This window comes from Chenopodium album, chromosome 15 (genome assembly GCF_948465745.1).
Source record: "Chenopodium album chromosome 15, dcCheAlbu1.1, whole genome shotgun sequence".
NCBI lineage: Eukaryota > Viridiplantae > Streptophyta > Magnoliopsida > Caryophyllales > Amaranthaceae > Chenopodium > Chenopodium album.
The window spans coordinates 3,068,018-3,088,452 of NC_137848.1; the positions used below are offsets into that span (position 1 = coordinate 3,068,018).

Here is a 20,435-nt window from a genome sequence, read left to right on the forward strand (position 1 = left end):
ATAAAAAAATAAAAAAAAACTATAATCCTACGTAACGTTTAAAAAAACGAATCAATGGAACCAAGTATGAACTTTTTATAATCCTACGTGACGTTTTAAAAAAACGAATCAATGGAACCAAGTATGAACTTTAAATTTATAATCCTGCGTGGCCCGAGGAACTATGTAAGAACTTTGAATATATTTATGGAGTATATTTTCCGCCAATTTTCCAGATTTAAGGGGTGATCAATGACTATGGGTAGAGGAAATACAAATTATAGCATTGATACACATTACAATAAAAAGTTGTCCAAAGCTTTGCGCTTTAATAATAAAATAACTATGGTTGTTAACACATGTGATGTACACGCTATGATTAGCTATGTTTAGATAATCCTTTAATTGTTAGCAATATTAGTGAGAGAAAATGAAAGTTAGGTAAACAAATATTTTTATGGGTATAAATATTCGCACATTATATTGAGATTTAAAATAAATAAACCGACTAACATTAATGCAAGCAAATAAGTAATTTTGAGGATGTAATTGTCCAAATACTATTCATAAAGTTAAATTATTAAACCACATAAGAAAAAGCCTTAATGCATATAACATTATACGTGTGATGTGTATCTTTGTCTTTGTTCCTCATGTGAACCATTGTCGAAATGGACTACCACTGCCACCATCTTCTTCCTTCACCTCCTTTATTCCACAACTGGAAACCGACCAGTCGACCACCATCATCTCTTCATACGAACCGACCACAAATGGAGTGGGGCATTAGGGCATTTGACTTGTGAGTAAGACCTTGAGAAGGTAACACTGAAGGATAAGAGTAACCATAATGGGAAAATCGGGTTACTTGTATAGACAAGTGGAGTTTTTAGGGATTTAGGATATACTTTATTCTCTTGATTTTAGTTAATCTAAATTTGTGTTATCTTATTTGAAGATATCTAAACTTACCTAAAATTCTTGAGTTGAACATACAATATGATTATTATTATTATCATATTATATGCTAAAATTAAATCAAATATCATATAATATCAATGGTATCTTATCTTCTTAAAATCTTGGTTGTTAATATATACACATTGACGCGTGATTTGACATACATTTCCAAATTAATACCCCTTTATGATATATTAGATGAAGTTCGTGTCATGCATGATTTGTTTGTATTTTTAAAATAACTTTTTTTTTATTTTTGGGTTTTTCTACGTAGTAACCCTGTAGTGTTGGGTTTTCTAAGGTGTGCCCACCCTTTTGAGAATTTCCACACTGTAACCCGAGGGTACAATTAGTAACTGTACGGTACCCTACGTCATCATCATTTATGACGGACGTCAGAATAGCGTTAATTCCTTCACCTAACATCACCTCTCACAGTAACTTTCTCTCTCCTTAAAATTAATTCCCTCCCTTACTCTACTCTCTGTTTCATTCTCTTTCATTTTTGATCAAAATAAAAACCCTAAATCTATTCATTCACCCAGAAAACTCGTATATCCCTAAATTTATTTTCTTCAAAGAACAAAATTTAACGGTTTTAAAGAGGCGATTGAAGCGGTGCACAGAGAAGAGCAAGCCGATTGTAGCGGTGCACAGAGGAGAGCAAGGCGACTTTGCTGTAGCTTTGTAATTGGCGAAGGTATGTTTGATCGGTCAAAATTTTGTGTTTTGCTTTGTAATTGGTAATTGAAATGATTAAAGGTGTAGAATTTATAGAATTTAAATTATGGGTCTTGCGAATTTGGTAATGTTTTGTATAGTTTTTGCGTATATGGTGGTGAAATGGAGTGTAATCTGTTTTGCTAGTTGTTGCAATTTAATATGTTGAATTGGTAGTTGTTGTTGATATATGTTGTTTGATAATTGGGCTGCAAGTTGATATATGTATTGTTGGTTTATGTTTTTGAATATGCAGATGGATGATTCTAGGATTTTGAAAATCCATTATGATGGTAATTGTGTTGAGTTAACGATTGATGATATAGATAAGTGTTTGCTAATTGATGTGCTTAATGACATGTGTGAGGAATTTCAAAGAAGAGAGTTTGAGTTGCCTACTTTTCCTGGTTTACATTATTGTTACAAAATGAAGGCTATTAACTTAGTGGATGATGGTACTTTAATGAAAATGTTTGAGAATATTAGTGAGAGGAAGATTGATGTGTGGGTGGGTTGTTTAGCTAAGCCTAGCTTCATATGGAACCTTGCCAAAACAGTAAAACCTCAACAAATGATTCCTGCTTCAAATTCAAAAGGCCCATCTAATTCTAGCCCATCTAATGCTAGCCCATCCCATGCAAGCCCATCTTATGCTAGCCCATCCAATGCTAGCCCATCCAATAATAGGACTAAATTGAAAATAAGGAAAAACCCCAGCACAGCAGGCATAACAATTGAATCTCCCACACAGCCTCTCAGAAAGAGCCCAAGACTAACACCTCTACAAAACTCCCCTCCCTCTGTTTCACTTGCAGTTGATGGTGATGAAATGAATGTCCAATCTGACGCTGGTCAAACACACCCACCTCCTCAAACACAACCAGCTCCTCAAACACACCCACCTCCTCAAACACAAACAACTTCTCAAACCAATCAACCTACACCACCTCATAAAAAAAGAAGTAGAACTGTTATTTTTCCTCATGGGAAAAAAATGCCTCACACCACTGCTAGAATGAAGGGGATTATGATTCCTTCACATACACCAACTCCCCAAGATGATACCAACCCTGGTCAGAATGTAAGAGGTAGGTGTAGAGAGAGAAACCCTAATGTGAGGTATTATGAACAAGGAGTGGTATTTAGTGGATCAGGAAGTGATGATTCTGAAGGTGAATATCAACCATCAAATGTATCAGAGGAAGATCAAACTGAATCTGGGGAAGAGAGTGATGAACCTGAAGAGAATGTGAGAGATTTGTTGAACACAAATTATGTTGATGGTGGTTGGGAGCCATTTAGATCTGATGAGTCTTTTTATGATGATGATGGTGCATATTTGAGTAGGGTTTATAGGAATGGAGAAGTGTATTTTGATTCCGACATAGGGAAGATTAGATTGAAAGCATGGCAACTTTTTGTGGATAAAGAGCATTTTAAGGACACCTTGAGGGATTATTGTATTCAAGAAGGTTTTTCATTGGTAGTGAGGAGAGCAGAGTGTGACAGGTACACTGCTGAATGTGCAGATTCAAGGTGTGGATGGAGAATCCATGCAAGCTTACTACTAGATGGATACACTTGGGCCATAAAAAGCATTAAGAATGGCCATGTGTGTGACATGAACCTTGTAAATAATCCAATGTGCAATTATGAGTGGGCAGCCAAGAAACTTTTGGAGGACATAAGAGCAAGTCCCGATATCAAGGGGAAAGCCCTTAATAGTCTATTATGGGAGATATTTGGACTGACTATGGCTACATCCACATTGTACAAAATGAAAGCTCTGGCCATGGACATGATACAAGGTGGTCATGATGACTCTTACCAGAAGTTAAATGGGTATTGTCTGTTATTGAAAGAAAGAAACCCTGGTTCAGTAGCTTTCTGCACATGGAAAGCATTACAACAACCTGAAAAACCATTGCAATTCAAGTCCATATTTGTGAGTTTTGCTGCTCAGTTCAGGGGTTTAATATCAGGCTGTAGGGGATTAGTAGGAGTGGATGGCTGCCACTTAAAGGGAAATTATGGTGGTGTGCTACTATCAGCCGTCTCTTTAGATGGGAACAATGAGATTTTCCCAGTAGCCATTGTTGTGGTTGACTCAGAGAACAAGACTAGATGGTGTTGGTTTTTCCACCAACTTAAGCAAATCTTGACTGAGACAGGAAGGGATGATTGGACAATTATGTCTGATAGACAAAAGGTTAGTTTTTTTTAATTAATTTCTTGGTTTGTTCCATGCTTGCATATATATAGTCTAATATAATCCATTTGCTATTTTACAAGGGTATTGATCCCTCCCTAGATCAAGTGTGGCCAAAAGTTCCAAGGAGATACTGTGGTAGGCATTTGTGTAAGAATTTCAACAGTGAATACCCAGGAATTCTGATGCACAAGCTGTTTTGGGGAGTCACAAATGCATACTCTGCTTTTACATTTAAGAAGGCTCTGGAACAAATTCAAAAAGCTGCTAGTCTTGGTGCTGTATAGTGGTTCAAAGATGTTGGTCCACTAGACAGATGGACTAGGTGGAAATTTGATCCAACACTCTGCTCTGATGAGAACACCAATAATTTTGTTGAGAGCTTCAACAATACAATTGGTGTGGACAGGAGTTACCCAATATTAACTCTCTTGGAAGGTATTCTTTGTTTAAGACTATGACTAATGATTAAAATTAGTTCTTACACTATCCTAAAATGTCAATAACTATAAATGCAGGTGTAAGAAGAGTGGCTATGGTAAGACATGCAACCAGGCAGCAACTATCTGACCAATGGGCAGATGGTGGTATTTGTCCCAACATTAGGGAAAGGCTAAGGGTTATCAACAAAGAATCAAGAGCTTGTCATGCATATCCTTCTGGAAGAGGGGAGTATGAGATATCTGATGGTAAGAGTATGCTACCAGTTTCCTTAAATTCCATGACTTGTGTGTGTGGTAGGTGGCAGATTAGTGGTATCCCATGTAGGCATGGGGTGAGGGCTATGTTACATGCTGGGAAAGATCCTGTTGACTATGTGAGTGAGTGGTATTCAGTTGCTAGGTACAGAGCTGCTTATGGTGGAAACATATTGCCAATCCCTAACCCAGAACAGTGGCCTAAAATGGATGTTCCAACAATGATCCCTCCCCCAATGAAGAGGAGTGTTGGTAGACCATCTAGAAACAGGAGAAGGGAGGAAGGGGAGCAAAGGAAAGGGAAAAGAAGTGCAACTGTGAAGTGTGGCAACTATAAGCAATTTGGCCACAACACTCTAACTTGCAAAGGTGGAGCCACTAAAAAGGAACTTCTCCAGCAGCAAGGTATCTCTGCACCTCCTAAACCACAGTCTGTTAAGCAGAAAAGAGCAACAAGACAGCAAGTTGCAAGTCAGAACTTTGAAGGCAATTTAATTGAGTCCATGATTCAAAGGAAGCACTACATCTCAACCAGGTGCAAGACAATGTTCAACCCAGCCACTACCAACAAGACAAGCCATGCTGTGAACAAGCTGATTTCTGGTGGTATTTTTTGCACAAAATATGTAATTAAGAGTTGGTTTTTGGGAAACAATTATAAAATGTTTGGTTATGTAATTAAGGGTTAGGTTTTGGTACAAAAACAGTACTTACATGCTTATGTATGGGTTCTTTTTGGGACATATGCTCATACTAAAATGCATCTGATTATCATGGATATGTATGGTTTTTTTGGGGGAACTTATGCAATATCAATGGAATTGTGAATTTCTCTTATACCTTAAAGTATTGGTATTGTTTATCTTATAAATATCAAGATCAGATACAACTAACCAATATTAAAGACAAATAATATTATTAAGGATAAATAAACATATTGATTTTTCATTAAAAGCAAATTAGCTCTTGTTTACAAACCAAGGATTTCTTAACAATTACAATCAGATTCTTCCATTTTTAAGCAACACAATTACAACTAAAATCACATACATAAAAATTCCTACTTTAACAACCTCCCTTATATAAGATATCAAGTCATTCAATTTATCCTTCACACCACCAATGTCAGCATTCTTCAATGTCTCCACTCCACGCAAATCACCTTCATCGAGCCACTTGAAGAAACCGCACTCATTGCACTTGAAAAACACTTTCCTTGGGTTGCGACTTGTGGTTGATATCTTAAGCTTCGCAAGTTTGGAAGGTGAACAATTGCATCGAGGGCTTAAAAATTCCAACACACGACTGGAAGTTGAAGAGAAAGAGCAGCGAGAAGAAGACATGATACTGGGTGAGTGAAGGACACTACAATGGAGAAATTAAGAAAAAAGGAAAGAGGAGGGAGTTTGAAGCAGGGGGAGTAGGACTTAAATATCATAAGAGGAAGGATGGAGGGAAATATTCCCACCAAAACTAACACCAAAGTAACTTAAACTGCTAGAACACCATAAAACATAACGCCGTCAAACCTGAACTAACGGCGAGGGTACAGTAAAGTTACTAAATGTACCTTGGGGTTACGTTGTGGAATTTCTCAAAAGGGTGGGCACACCTTAGAAAACCCAACACCTGAGGGTTACTATGTAGAAAAACCCTTTATTTTTTATATATATTTTTTTGAAACAAGCCAACCAAGGCTACTAATTATCATTAGTAGGCAAATCGTGTTCAAGCAAATGCACAATACTAGTCGAACACCAAATAAAATTTGTTATTTTATTTGTTATTCGTAATATATCATTTAATATTTTTATTTTAAATTAATTGTGAATTTCGTTATATATCTATATAAAATTACTAATTTCAAAAGATAATATTTTATACCGTACTTAATTAATTTAAACTTTAAAATCTTATTCATCAATTTTGCTCATGCGACATTGAATTATTTAATTCTAAAGAATTTACAAATCTCTTAATTTTACCTGGCGCTTAAAGAAATTTTTTATATTACGAAGTATATACACATTATATCGTATTAGATAGATTTTATATGCTTATCTAACGCTTAAGGACATTTGTTAGCATATTAATTTCCTATTCCTATGATAAAATCATATCCTATTATCAGTACTCAGTATGTCGTTAATAACTTAATACTCCGTACTTAATACTCTCATTAATTTGGAAAAGTCTAGAAAATAAACAAAAAACCATCAGAATCTTCCAGAATTTCCTAGATTAACCTAGAATTTTATCCTTAATCCATGCACCCTTCACCCTCCTCTTTCCATATAAAAACCCCTTTAATCCTTTATCACTCCCTCACAAAATCACAAGAAAAAACCAAAATCCTTTGAAAAAAACAAATAAAAAAAAAATCTAACCTTTTTGAAAAAAAATCCAAAAAAAAATTGATGATGGAACCTCCGTTCTTCAATGTTCACTACCAAACTCATACGCCACCGCAATTCCGCCGTGTTCCGGTGAATATGCGGCCAACCGCCGCCGCCCAAACGACGCCGTCTCGGCCGCGTAAGGTGATTTCTATCCCTATTCACGACGAGAATTCCTTGAGAAAAAGGTCCGATTCTGCAATCACGATCCAGAAAGTGTTTCGCGGGTTTCGGGTCAGGAAACCAGTCAAGAAGATTCTAGAACTGAAGGGAGAGGTTGATGCCGTGGAAAAGAAGCTTCAGGAGAGAGAAACTATGGCGGCGATTAAGAGGGATAGGATGGAGAGGTTGAAGGTTAATGAGAGTTTGATGGTTTTGTTGTTTAAGCTTGATTCTGTTCGAGGGTTTAATGATGAAATTAGGGTTTTAAGGAAGATGGTGATTCGGAAGGCGATTAGGTTGCAGGAATTGATTGATTCGGCAGTTGATGAAATTGCTGATGATAATTGTAAGGAAGATGGTGAGATTGTTGAGAAATCTGATGAAATTGTTGAGAAATCTGATGATGTTGTTGAGGATACGACGGAGATTCTCGATGATTCGAATGTGATGAATGTTGAAACTTCGCCGAGAGTAATCGATGAAACCCTAGAAAAATCCGAGGAAGTTTTTGAAGATGCTGATGATTTCACTGAGAGTTTGAGTAAAATGCAAGTTGAAGATTCGGAGAAATTGGAGGAAAATTCTGAGGTTGCTGTTGATGCAATGCAGGTTGAAACTGTTTCTGGTTCTGATGAGACTTGGGAATGTGTTTCTGGAGAAACAGAGGAGCATAAGTCGGGCGTTATCGAGGTGGGGAAAGAAGATGATCATGGAGATGTTAAGGAGGATTGCGAAGATGGGTGCAATTTGGCCGTGGTAGAGAAGGGAACGCCGCCTCCGAAGGAGGATTGGTTCGTTGTTAATGGTGATGAGGAGGAGAAAAGGAAGAAAGATAAGTTACTGGAGAAAATGGCAGCGGATAATGAGAGATTGGTGGCAATGGTGGCTGATTTGTGTCAGAAAAACGTCGTTCAAAGTCGATTGATCTGTTCATTGTCGCAGAGGGTTGAGCAATTGGAGAAGGCTATGAGTGAGAGGTTGAGGAAGAAGAAAAAGAAGAGTAATGCTACTACTCAAATTTAAGCTATTTTGTTGATACTAGGTCTAGTTTAACTATTAAGTGGATTATTGGAATGACTTTTTAATTGTTTAGTTAATTTTTTTTGCCAAGATTTAAGATAGTTTTTGCAAATTTGGGGTGATTGTTAGGTAGTGGTATGAACAATATTTGGTGGATGATTGAATGAATGAAAGAATTTGGTTTTTAGTTCAATTTCTTTTGTGCAATTGTGAATGAATTGTTGAAGTAGAATTTGATCTTAAGATTGATTTTTGCAATATATCAAAAGAAATAAACAATATAAGTATGTGGGGAAATCATCCCATTACAATGTTTAATTACTACTAAAAGAATACAATAGTGAATGACCTATATACAAAATATGTACAATTAAAAAAATCAATAGTATTTCCAAGTCTTGAATTATCTTTTGTACAAGTGAACTTTGCCATATTAATTGTGTATCTGCCGCAGAAGATTTGTTTTCCGACTCTCTTTCTTCAATAATAGATTTATATGTACGGAATACTATTTTAGAATGTCCTGAATAATGGCTTGTGTATGCCAGAATCCTTTCCTCAATCATGAGCATTTATTTAACAATGAAAACTTTACCTGCAAACTTATCTTGTTCTTCACCAAACCTAACCTAGCACCGGTAGCAATCCAATAACCGGGATTATCTTGAGGCCCTCTATATGTTTGAGTAGTATCTACAAACCGGAGACACTTCTGGTTTTGAACAGGAACTGGTGGTCCGGTGGGATAAAGGCTAGAATCGACAATTACCATTTGCTCTTTTTCTGCCTCTAAGCTCCCTGAACTTGATGGACTACTATACCTCATCAACTTTTGTGAAGTTGATTCTGAAGAACCTTGACACCACTCTGACTGAACTATCTCGAAATTCAACACCTTGGAGAATAGAAGTCGGAGATGGAGAACTTGCTTTGAGCCATGCTTTTTAGTATGAAGCTGAGCTCCGGTGACAATAAATACCACTTTTTCCTGCTCACTGATCCAGGATGGATCGTACTTAACAGGTGCTGTGCATACGTGTGAGAACTTTTTATGAACTGGTTCAGAATACCTATTATCTGCTATCTCATCTGATCCTCTCCAAAATAAGCCACTGTCAATTTTGTTTTGTAGCATCAGTGGCATGCTTGATAGATGTTGAAGATGTATTGCCAACCTGAAATGTTTCAGCTTTATGAATATAGTTTCCAAAGCTTAGCTAACAATCCTATTAGTCCACTATTAACATGCTAATTTCAGGCTAACCTGTCGCATTTCATGCCCTCAAGGTATAATCGCATTCCTGTAACAGGTTTGTTCTCAACATTGACCTGGTAAATTTCAATACCATTAATCAAAATGATCATAATGTACATGTCATACAAAAATTATATCTTCTTAAGTAGCAAATGTTAGCTGCAACATCATTAAGTTTATACCTTTGATGTATTTACGTGCAATTTTGGACCCATGATGTTGAAATGAAGAGTAGATGATGGAAGCGAAATATTTGTTGTTGGGGCTAATGGGAGATCGCTGTGTAAAGGCGCCCATATCCTGGCTGATTGGAAGTCCAGAAAATACTGTAAATCAGCAATTGGGGGTTTATCTGCACAAATTAAACCATATAAGTTCATAATAAATCAGGAAAGGATTGCTAGATCAAAATTATAAGGCATAAGTGTCTTTTTCTGATTTAAACTATAGTAAAATAACGAGTATAAAACGATAAAGAGATTGATCTTCCTGTCTTTTTGTCTAATATTGCGTTTTCAAGCATTTGCTTCTATTACTATCTCCAATTATCCAAGGATTTGAGTCAATAGCTAGACATCAAATCTTTGGTACTTTGAATTCAAAATAAAAGTATGTGTTGATTAAGAAACGGGGAAGAAATCCTGTGTGATCAGTTCAGAAATCGACTTACAACGAAGGTATAGATTGATAGCATGTGACAGGAAACCTTTCCCAGAAACACTTTTAAGTAGCGAAGTTATAGGGATAAAGCTAAAGTTAATTGCATCAGGCATTAATGGAACTGTTGGAAGCCATTCAATATGGCTGCTGAATGATGGATCACCCCCTCTTTTAGCACATATCACACTGATACCCTGCAATGGATGAGGCAAGGGTTATTCCTTTCCAAGACAAATCAAACAAAGTTTTTAAGTGAGTACGACCAAAAGTTCCTGTCAAGAGGATAGAAAATTGATGATTTGAGATGCATGTATTTTGAATAAAGTTATGCCCCATAAGTCAGAGACAAGGCTAAGAACCAAAGAAGGTGCGAAAGAAGGAGCAGGGGAGGCCATGCTTGAGGCCACAATTATGCTGAGGTTAAGTAGCAATATGTTAGAGATAATATCGGAAAATATATGTGTTATATATTTTCCGTATTGATCTTATTAGGAGAATAATATATTTAGGTTTATTATATGTTAAGATATTATTTAAGTATATCTTTTAGGAAGATTGTTTCCTATCTTATGTTCTTAGGTTTTGTATAAATACTCTACCTATTGATGAATAATGATCAAGCCATTCTATTCACTCTTCTCTATTAATTTGTCACAATAAGTCACTGGGAACGCAACAACACAGGTAGAAGCTAGCGCTTTCAAGCAATTCATGCCACCAGGCTTTAACCAATTCAACCAGTACCAGCAGCACAAACCTGCCTTGCTCGTTTTTGACAGAAAACTGTCAGGATTCTGCTACCCATGTTATTGTAAACTTACAGATTATTAGACGTAATTATCAGGAAAATTACCAATTTGGAATTAATTTTGTACTGTGATACTAATGAAAGAGCTCTTCCATTAAGAAATTGTTGTGACATTATTTTACCACAGTTACTTTTTCCATTGTAACAACTTAGCATAAAAGGAGTATGTAGTACTCATAAATAAATGGCTCCACAAACTTTACTTACATCTTTTGAGGTAATAGCTGAAAGGCTATCAGAAAGAGCTGCCTGCTGCTGATAGATATTGAATGCTGACGGTACCTGTAAATCAAAACTAACAAATCTGGTAAGAACATGATCGATTATGATGTAAACGAACTAACATGTCATTGGTAGTTTTAAGAATTAGAAAAAGATTGAAAATGGTTAACCTTTCTTCTTAGCACTTTAGTTTTGCGGTTATTAGGAGCAATGGGGCAAGTGCCTGTAAACAGCTGGTCTCCGAGCTCATACAAGTGCTTCCTGAGTTCTGATGATTCAAGCTTCGATGTTTTATCTTGCTTCACCAAAACCATGTCCTGCCCACCAATGCTTATTCCCACAATGACATGAGTCCCATACTTTTCAATAAATCTGCTTAAGGCCAAAGTTTATTACAATACATTATTGACTCAGCAAAAAAAATGAACAGAAGGAGCTTACCATTTATCAGGAGTATAGGAAAATGTATTATCTTGATATAGTTTTCCATACATATTACTTCATATAAGACAGCATTTAGGAAATTAGTACATCATAATAATATTCCAAGATAGAATTATGTTGAGCTGTATAGTTATTCAATGTTTTCTAATTGTCATATTATTTTACTACGAAAGGTTTTGTGAGCTTGTATAAATATGCTTATGATACGATCATCAATAACAAGAACACCCATCTCTTTTTTCTCTGTTGCTCGAGTTTTCTATTGAAGCAATTTTTGAGATGATAATGATGAGATAGCAAATGACAGTGAGAAGAACTAAAACTTTCAGAAGATGCCAGAAAGTCTGCAGATGTGTTGACAAAAAGTAATTTAACTGAAGACTCGAGCAAGGAAGATTGCGAGCAAATTGCCTTGCAGATTCAGACTTCAATCAGCTGTCAGATTCAGGGTGAAGAAACCAGTTCAAAAACCAGATCACGACGACAAAGAGCTTAGTGGTGGACTCCAGTCACTTTGTCCATATGACAGTGATGAAGACAATGATTAAGCGCGAAACTATGAGAACAGCTTACTTAATTAGTGATTTTAGGAAGCTTAGTTAGTTTCCTAATTGTAACAACTAACAAGCTAAGCATTATTATGTTGTACCCTTACCCTAAAGTTATCACAATCAAATCAGATAAGATCTTTGGGTCATATTTCAAAGATAAAGTCATAGCAGTATAGTACATATATGTATGCATCAAGCATCATCATGCACATGATAGGCTCAACTAATTCATTAATCTAGTTCATGAAATTAGTTGCATTATCAACATCAACTATTATGACAAGTCTCATCGTTCACTTTCTTCTCACCAATGATTGTAACACAACAGCCGCCGATAATAAAACAATAATCCATCCAATATTATGTATTTATGTGTTTCTTTTTCCCCCTCTTCTATTTGGATAGGAAAACCCCGAAATAATATTACTATGCGCGTAAGGAGATCGGATTTTTTTTGCTAATATCGGGTTAAACACACTTACCATCCCTATTATATACAAGTATAACATGTAACAGATTATAAAAGCATGAAACATGTTTATTATAAAAATGGTGACCAAGTCAATCCTTTTTGGTGATCTTCATTATTCTGATTTTATAAATAGTTTGACGTTAAGCAAAAATTGGCAAATATTGAAAGTCAATACACTGCACTCCAATTACATTAACCATATTCCTTTCTAACTTGAAGTATTTATAAAAGCTTCAATATAATATACCACACCAAAAAGATGACCAAGCCAAGAAGTAGCATGAAATTATTTTTATTGGTAAAAGTCCTTGAATCATTCTGTCTTCCTTAATACAGTACAGATTATTGCCTGGACTATTTTTTTCCAATTATATATTGAATAATAAAAATTATATGTTGTGTGAAGTTTGTTCCAATACAACGGCTTTGGTCAACTTTAACTTCTTAATCAAACCAAATAAAAAAATCTTGATTAATTGTAGACTAAACACTTCTTGCAAGTTAATTGAACAAATAATTAGATGTTACTCTATACTCCAGTCATTTTTGTTTGTATCACTCTAACTATTTTTGTCTCACGTTTATTTTATTATGAAATTGGAGAATCTATTATTACATACGAGTACTTCTTTTGGGGTTATTAATACTCCCTACGTCCTTTTATTAGAGTTCCTTTTCTCTTTATTATGTGAATAATAAATGTATAAATGTTAGATATGAGACTCTAATAAAAGGACGGAGGGAGTAACATATACATATAAAGTGCTTATAAGCCTTCAATATTCATAACTTATCTACCTTTTGTTTTTTTTTAAAAAAAATCAGATCTTGAAAAAAAAAATGGCCTTTTTAGACAGGAAGACAAATTCAGGAGTACTAATTGTCAAAAGTTACTTTAATTTTCACCAAAAACAGACTGAAAATAACATTTTAAAGGCTGTCAATTATTCACCAGATGTCCAAATGTATACAGCTAAATGACCAAAATCTAGGACAGAGTCAAATCAGTTAGGTTATTTTTAAAATAAAAATGATAGAAATCCATATGCTGTTTATGACTTTTCGATCAATACTACATGTTACTTAGCATTATTTATTGGAATTGAATAATAATGTAATTAATAAACATTTAACAATATTTCCTCTGTTTTTTTTATACTTGCAACACACCTTTTATTACGGTTATCGATGAGGTGATTAAACTAGGTAAACGAATGAATTAAGCTATGAAATTTAAACCGTAGCAACTTATCCCTTTCTTCTTATAGGTGTTAAAATTTTGTAAATTAATTTATTCATTTACCTAGTCTAATATCTTCCTTAACATGCGTGCCAAATGGGTGTGTTGCAACTAAATAAAAACGGAGGAAGTACATGATTACAGTCAAGCTGCCAAAAGCCGTATTTAACCTTCTATTAAAAACCGTCAAACCAAAATGCTTACTCTATATAAATAGCTAGTTACACATCTTAAATCAATATCAATATATACATTAAAACTCAATGGCAAGGACTGTAATCTTACCATGTGTCACCAATCTCGCCATGTGTCATTATGGCTTGACAAATCACGTGGTACACCAATGACATAACTTATGATACTTCATAATAAATTTGCATTTTAATTTAAATGAGTTATTCATGTTCATAAATTCTAAAATTTTAATTGTCAACTTATATGTGCATATTTTAACAACAATATGATTACAAAATTAAATTCATTTCTTTCAATTTATATAGGTTACATGTATTTAGAATATGTAATTAAAATGCATAGTAATTTTAAAGGTTTTTTCTTTTAACCACAAGATAGGTTTACTTTCTTCTTAAAAAAATACATATATGTTTACTTACTTTAATTGAAGGAATTTTTATGACAAATGAAAAATAATCTAATACTAAGCATAAATTTAGGTTGCTACATAATGAATAATGAATTTTAATGTATACTAATATTAGCAAAAATAAACAAGTGATCATTTCTATTGTACTTTATTTTATTATAATTTTTTATTTACAAACAATGACCCGAGACATCGTACGAGCCAAAAACTAGTTACATTTCTTAGAAGTTACACATTTTTTTTACATTGGTATTGAAAACAGACAAATTTCACTAGATGATAGCCCCTGCTTCATTATATAGTATCGTCAATAATCATCAATTAACTTCATATATACCCTACTATTATGTGTCAATTTGAAAAATCATCGCACTACGCATCATTATTCTACCTATCTCTTGCATCATTTATACATGAAAGACAATTCTCATAAATAAGTTAATAACGTTGTTATATAGTTTAACTAATATTTCTTTTTCTTTCGAATATTCCTAACTTTTAACTAACATGTTATAATCACCAAAATAAACTCAATTTGAAAAATACAAATAGTCGCTATCAGATCATTTTATATACTCATTACACTTTGCAACACGTAAATTAAAAAAATTATAGAATAGTATTAGTCATTGAAGACGCTAATTCATGGTACACATTGTAACACATAGTAATTTCATTATTTCAGGTTGATCCATGATTGAATTTTCTGACAGTATGTACTGATTATTAGAAAAATCCCATTTCTTTTCACATTATAATTTGACAGCCCTAACCACGCAAACAATTAAAAATTGAAAAAGACTAGCTGATTTCGGCCTAAAGACTACGTGTTTCCAAAGGAACATTTTCACATTGTAGATTTGTAATCGTTTTTTTTTTTTTTTTTGTCGTTGAGCAAATATCATATTCGTGGAACACACACCTGAAATTATTAATCAAGTTGTGAATGCTTTTTTTTTTTTGAGAAATTGTGAATGCATTATTAGTTAAGTCTTTGCTACAGAGATTTCGATATTCTGCCCCTAGTGATAAGCTGGGGCCTGGCCAAAATTCGTAACAGAATCGGGATTGTTTTGTATGTAATGAGAATATATACATATATATATATATATATATATATATATACACAATTAGAGTTGATCACTATTATGGTGACAATTTTTATCCGCAATATAAATAGCTAATATCATCCGTACACTATAGTATAAATGTTCTTTTAGTTCAAAATTAATGTCATAACTCTCTTAATTCCAACTCATTATAATAAATTTTACATTAAAAAAAAAAAAAAAAAAAAAACCTCAATAATAGTTAAGGGTTCGTTTGGCAGCTCTAAGCAACTAATTATTTCTTTTTTTTTTTTTTTTTGAAGGAAGCAACTAATTATTTCATCGTCATTCATAACTTATTTTATGTAATCGTATATTAGAAAATTTTTATCATAATCCATCACTAAAATACTATCAATTTTGGAACAAGATGCATGTGCGTAATTTATTAGCTTCTCTACCTTAATATAAGGATTAATAATTTAAGCTCAACCAAGCAAATTATGGTAATTTAAACTTATGTTTCTTTTATAAGGACATCTATATTAAACGGATAATTAATCAATTAAACATAACCAACATAGACCAAAAATTTGCTCCACCAGAACAGAAAGTGAGTAGAACTTAGGAAAACAGAGAGAGTATATACGAAAAACTCAAACCTTGCAATGGCAGGAGGATCCCAAGTAGAAGGGACATCATTGAGGACTTCATCAGAGAGTTGCAAAGGATAACGATCGATATGCATTTCGAACAAAACTATAGAGTAACCATCAAGCCCGAGAAGCTTTACATTAGCTGCATTTTTAGCCCATGAACTACTTTCGAACATGAACATTGAATTGAACAAACCCGATGGGATCTTCCCAGAAATCGCCGATATCCTGTTGAAGAACTCCGACATCTGCAATTGCATTCAACACAACTAAGCTAGCTAGTTATCGGACAATGATACATTGACACTAAACACTGTCGTAGCATTAAAATGTTACCTACCTTAGACGGTAAGTAAAAGTGTGTAACCCTCAGTGACAATCAAACACTTTTTATAATAGGTAAAAAAAACTAACAATAATCTCTATTCTCGAACATGAAATTTGACTTAGTAACCAAGTCATGTTTTACTTGAATCTTACCCCGTTTTCGATTATAAATAGTGTAAAAAGTCAAAGTAATGCATCTATTTAAAAAACAAAGATATAGATATAATCGACTTGAACTCAACTAGTATGCTCTACAAACATCTTCAACTAGAGATACGAAACAGAGATAATCTATATATACCTGATTGAAGTCAAGGATATCGGATTGATGGCGAGTATGATCACCCTTATCACATTTGATGTCAATGGAAACGGGTTGTTTTAAAGTGCCAAAACCAGGGACAAAAAGCTGCTTCTTTTGCTCTTCATTGAGTAAAACAATCCTTTGATTTCCTTTGCAATATTTGAGACGAAAATCTGATGTTAAATCAAAGCCTTTTCCAAGACTAGCTATTGATTTGTCTATAATACCCCCATCAGTCATTATATGCATCCTTAAACTCTCTATATTTGAGCTATTATTATTATTTTCTATCATTTTGTAATAAATTTAACTTAAGATTTATGAATATGGGTGTTTTTAGTTGGGATGAGGAGAGAGAAAAATAAATGAATGAATGAAGATGTCAAATAATTGAATAATTTATCAGGGTATAAATAGTCTCTTGATACCATGAATTTTTCAATTAATCTTAATTTTTATTTTTTAATAAGAGTTGAATTTTGTTGGTATAGTTGACCAAATATAAAGAAGCTAACAGGTTGTTTCTTGATATTTCTTACTTGTATTTCCTTTTTTTTTTTTTTTTTTTGTTTTAGAATTTAGGTTGTTATATATTTTGAATGTTTCTGGTTCTTTGGAAGTTTGTAGAGAGTCATGGTCATGGTCAAGTCCTCTAATCTCACTCCTCATTGATGAATGATGCTTGTTACTTAATGTTATGTATGAAATAATAGTACGTACCTTTACCAAGTTCATCAAGGTAAGGATGCAAAAATTCTTTAAAAAAAAAAATATTTCATCAATATATACATTTTATAAAAATATACTCTGTACTTCGTATTATACTTAATATGGGTTGTTAAAAGGACTACCAATATGATTTAAAGATCAAGTGTCAAGTTACGTTATTAAACCTTGTATCATCTTGTAAGACTTGATCTTTGATTCTTCATATATCGTCATTTATATCATTTATACATAATTCATTTTTGTACATAGTGATATATAGAATTAGAATTAAGAGGGAGAGAATTAATTAAAGGGTTAAGAGAAAGAGATTGCATAAGAAGGTATGACGAATTGGTGATATTGATTACTGATGCATGCAAACAGGTAAATAAGTTGTTAGCACCCTATTGCTTTGGGCCAATAGTAGCGGAATGCCTCTATAATGTAATTAATTTATGCAAAACTAATTAAACAACAAGTATTTTCAAAGATAAATCGAAGTTGAGGAAGAAGAAGATCATATCATTAACATTCAAGCAACTCAAAGGCAACACACAAAGTAAGATTTATGTATATTAATTAGATAAGTTCAAAGCAGATAATTTAGGGAGTGGATATAGAAATTATCACCTCCATCATAGACAAATTCCAATTGGAGCCAATAACAATTCAACATATATAACTTTCTTTATATCATTAAATTAGTATAACCATGCATTAAATTAAACTAATCTAAATCTATATGGTACAAGCTAGAGAGTAAAATCCTTTAAAAAAAAAAAAAAAAAAAAAAAAAAAAATAGCTTAGAGCTAAAGACTGAGCATTAAAGTTAACTAGGTTAGTTAAACCCAATGCATCCCAATGCATGCATGGCAATGCACCATTTTCAATTAATTACAATATTAATAAAATATGATGTCAAAAAAAAAAAAAAAAAAAAAAACAATATTAATAAAATTATAAAACACAATTTCCACTAACTCACCCTATATGCAAGTATTTACTTACAAAATAAAAAATTTGCAAGTATTAAAGTCGCTCGTGTCTTTTGGCCATATTTGCTACTAGTGCATAAGGCACCATGATCATTATCTAAGTCTCTTTTTTTATGGGGCAACATTGTGAAAAGTTTTACAACCCAAAATTTTAACATGTACGTACTTATATAGCAAGTGATGAATGAAGATGGTAGTGACTTGGGGTGGTCGTGATCAAGGGGTGAAAGTGATCAAAATTCTCACAAATGACATGATGAAAAAAAAAAAAAAAAAAAAAAATCCTCCCTTAAGTGCATCGATTTGACACACATATTTTAGGTCTTTTCAGGATGTGAGTTGAATGGTGTATATTTTGTATAAGTGGAGTTTAATTTATTGAAAATTAAATTTAATAGTGCTTAGGCTAGTCATACCTCACACCAACCATAAATTTAAATATGTTGTCACCTTCGTATGATAACTAGAATGCACTCGTGCCAGATGCACGAACGTATTAATTTGCAAAAGGGAACAATATTTTAATTTCTTTATTATTTCAATTGTACTCTTGTAAATATATCTTGTTGCTTAATTGGTGTAATTAAAGATAAAATTTTCTTTTTCATACTTGATTGTTATGTATGTTATCAAAAGTGTAAATATAATTTTGTATTCTAAATAATTATATAGATTTATTGCAGGAAATCTATGTCATAATTGTCATTAGTATGCTCATCAAAAACTTTCCGTGATGATGCTAAGGCTAGTCACACCGGCCGTAGTTTTCCGTATGCTCACAAACTCTAGTGATGTTGCTTAGACCAATCACACACTCAATGAGGAAGAAGAGGAGAAATAATGGATGACGATGAACGAAGAAATACAACACTTAAATTAATTTTTGGAGCTGAGAATGCACATCTTAAAACAAATTAAAGATTTTCTATTTATAGAGTGTCCTATTTGAATGGCAACAAGAAATTGACAGAGAAGAAAAGCATAAACTAATGTATTTAAGAAATATTGTAAATAATTTAATTTGTGCGGAAATTAGTGTTAGTAAAATTTGCATTCATTGTCAAGTTCGAACTATTACATATTTACATACACATTGATTAAATACCACTAGCAAAGTGCCTTAAAAAAAAACTACTACTAGCAAAGTAGCTTAGGGCCTGTTCTGTTCAGCTTAATTTCATTTCAGTTCAGTTCGGTTCAGTTCAGCTCCAATCAGTTCAGTTCACTTATTTTGCTAATTAATTTGTTTTATATGATTTAGCTAATGATATTGTTAATGACAATTTAGTTTAGGCATGCCTTTGGACCGATCTTTTTAAGTTCATCTTTATGTCTAATGATAATTAAAGCTAAATTTCATACTTTTTAATATATAATACAACATCAACAACAACAACATCAACAATAATAATGATAATAATAATAATAATATTCATTGTTCAAATGGTTATAATTTCACAGGCATTAATTAATATGATAATAAAAAATTTAAACAAACAAAAAAAATATTAGTGGATTCATTTTATTTTTCATAATTATTAGTGGATTAATATCATTAATGATCCATAGTTAAAAATCATTAATCCATCGTCAAATATTTCAGTTCAATTCAGTTCCGTTCAGTTCAGCTTCAATCAATTCAGTTCAATCCCAATCAGTTTAGCTCAGTTTTAATCAATTCAGTTCAGTTCAGTTTAGTTGTTTTCAGTAAATCGGAACATGCCCTTAGTCATTGTACATAGTGGCATATTTATGGTCGATTATGCTATGTCCATAATTCTTATGTCCGACTTGAATAGAAAAAATAAAGCCTGAAACATTACTCCTTATCGTCTTTAAACATTGTGAATATTCGTAATTATGTTACATGATCTCCATGATTAATGCATTTTGGGAAATTCTCAATGGTAACCCCCAACTTCTGTAACACTGAAATAGTAACCCTCTTTATTTTTAATTATACAAAATGACCCTCATTAAGAAATTTATCCTACT

At 33.2% G+C, this 20,435-nt stretch overlaps 1 protein-coding gene across 1 annotated transcript; it reads right to left on the bottom strand.

Moving 5' to 3' along the window:
• Positions 1-8,511: 8,511 nt before the first annotated feature.
• On the bottom strand, positions 8,512-17,096 carry LOC145581603 (MACPF domain-containing protein At1g14780-like). Its single transcript, XM_081638616.1, has 8 exons — positions 16,734-17,096; positions 16,112-16,353; positions 11,260-11,461; positions 11,075-11,149; positions 10,070-10,253; positions 9,582-9,751; positions 9,409-9,473; positions 8,512-9,319 (listed from the first exon to the last, which is right to left on the bottom strand). The coding sequence occupies exons 1-8, from the start codon at positions 17,028-17,030 to the stop codon at positions 8,707-8,709; spliced, it is 1,848 nt and encodes a 615-aa protein (XP_081494742.1). The 5' UTR covers positions 17,031-17,096; the 3' UTR covers positions 8,512-8,706.
• Positions 17,097-20,435: the final 3,339 nt, after the last annotated feature.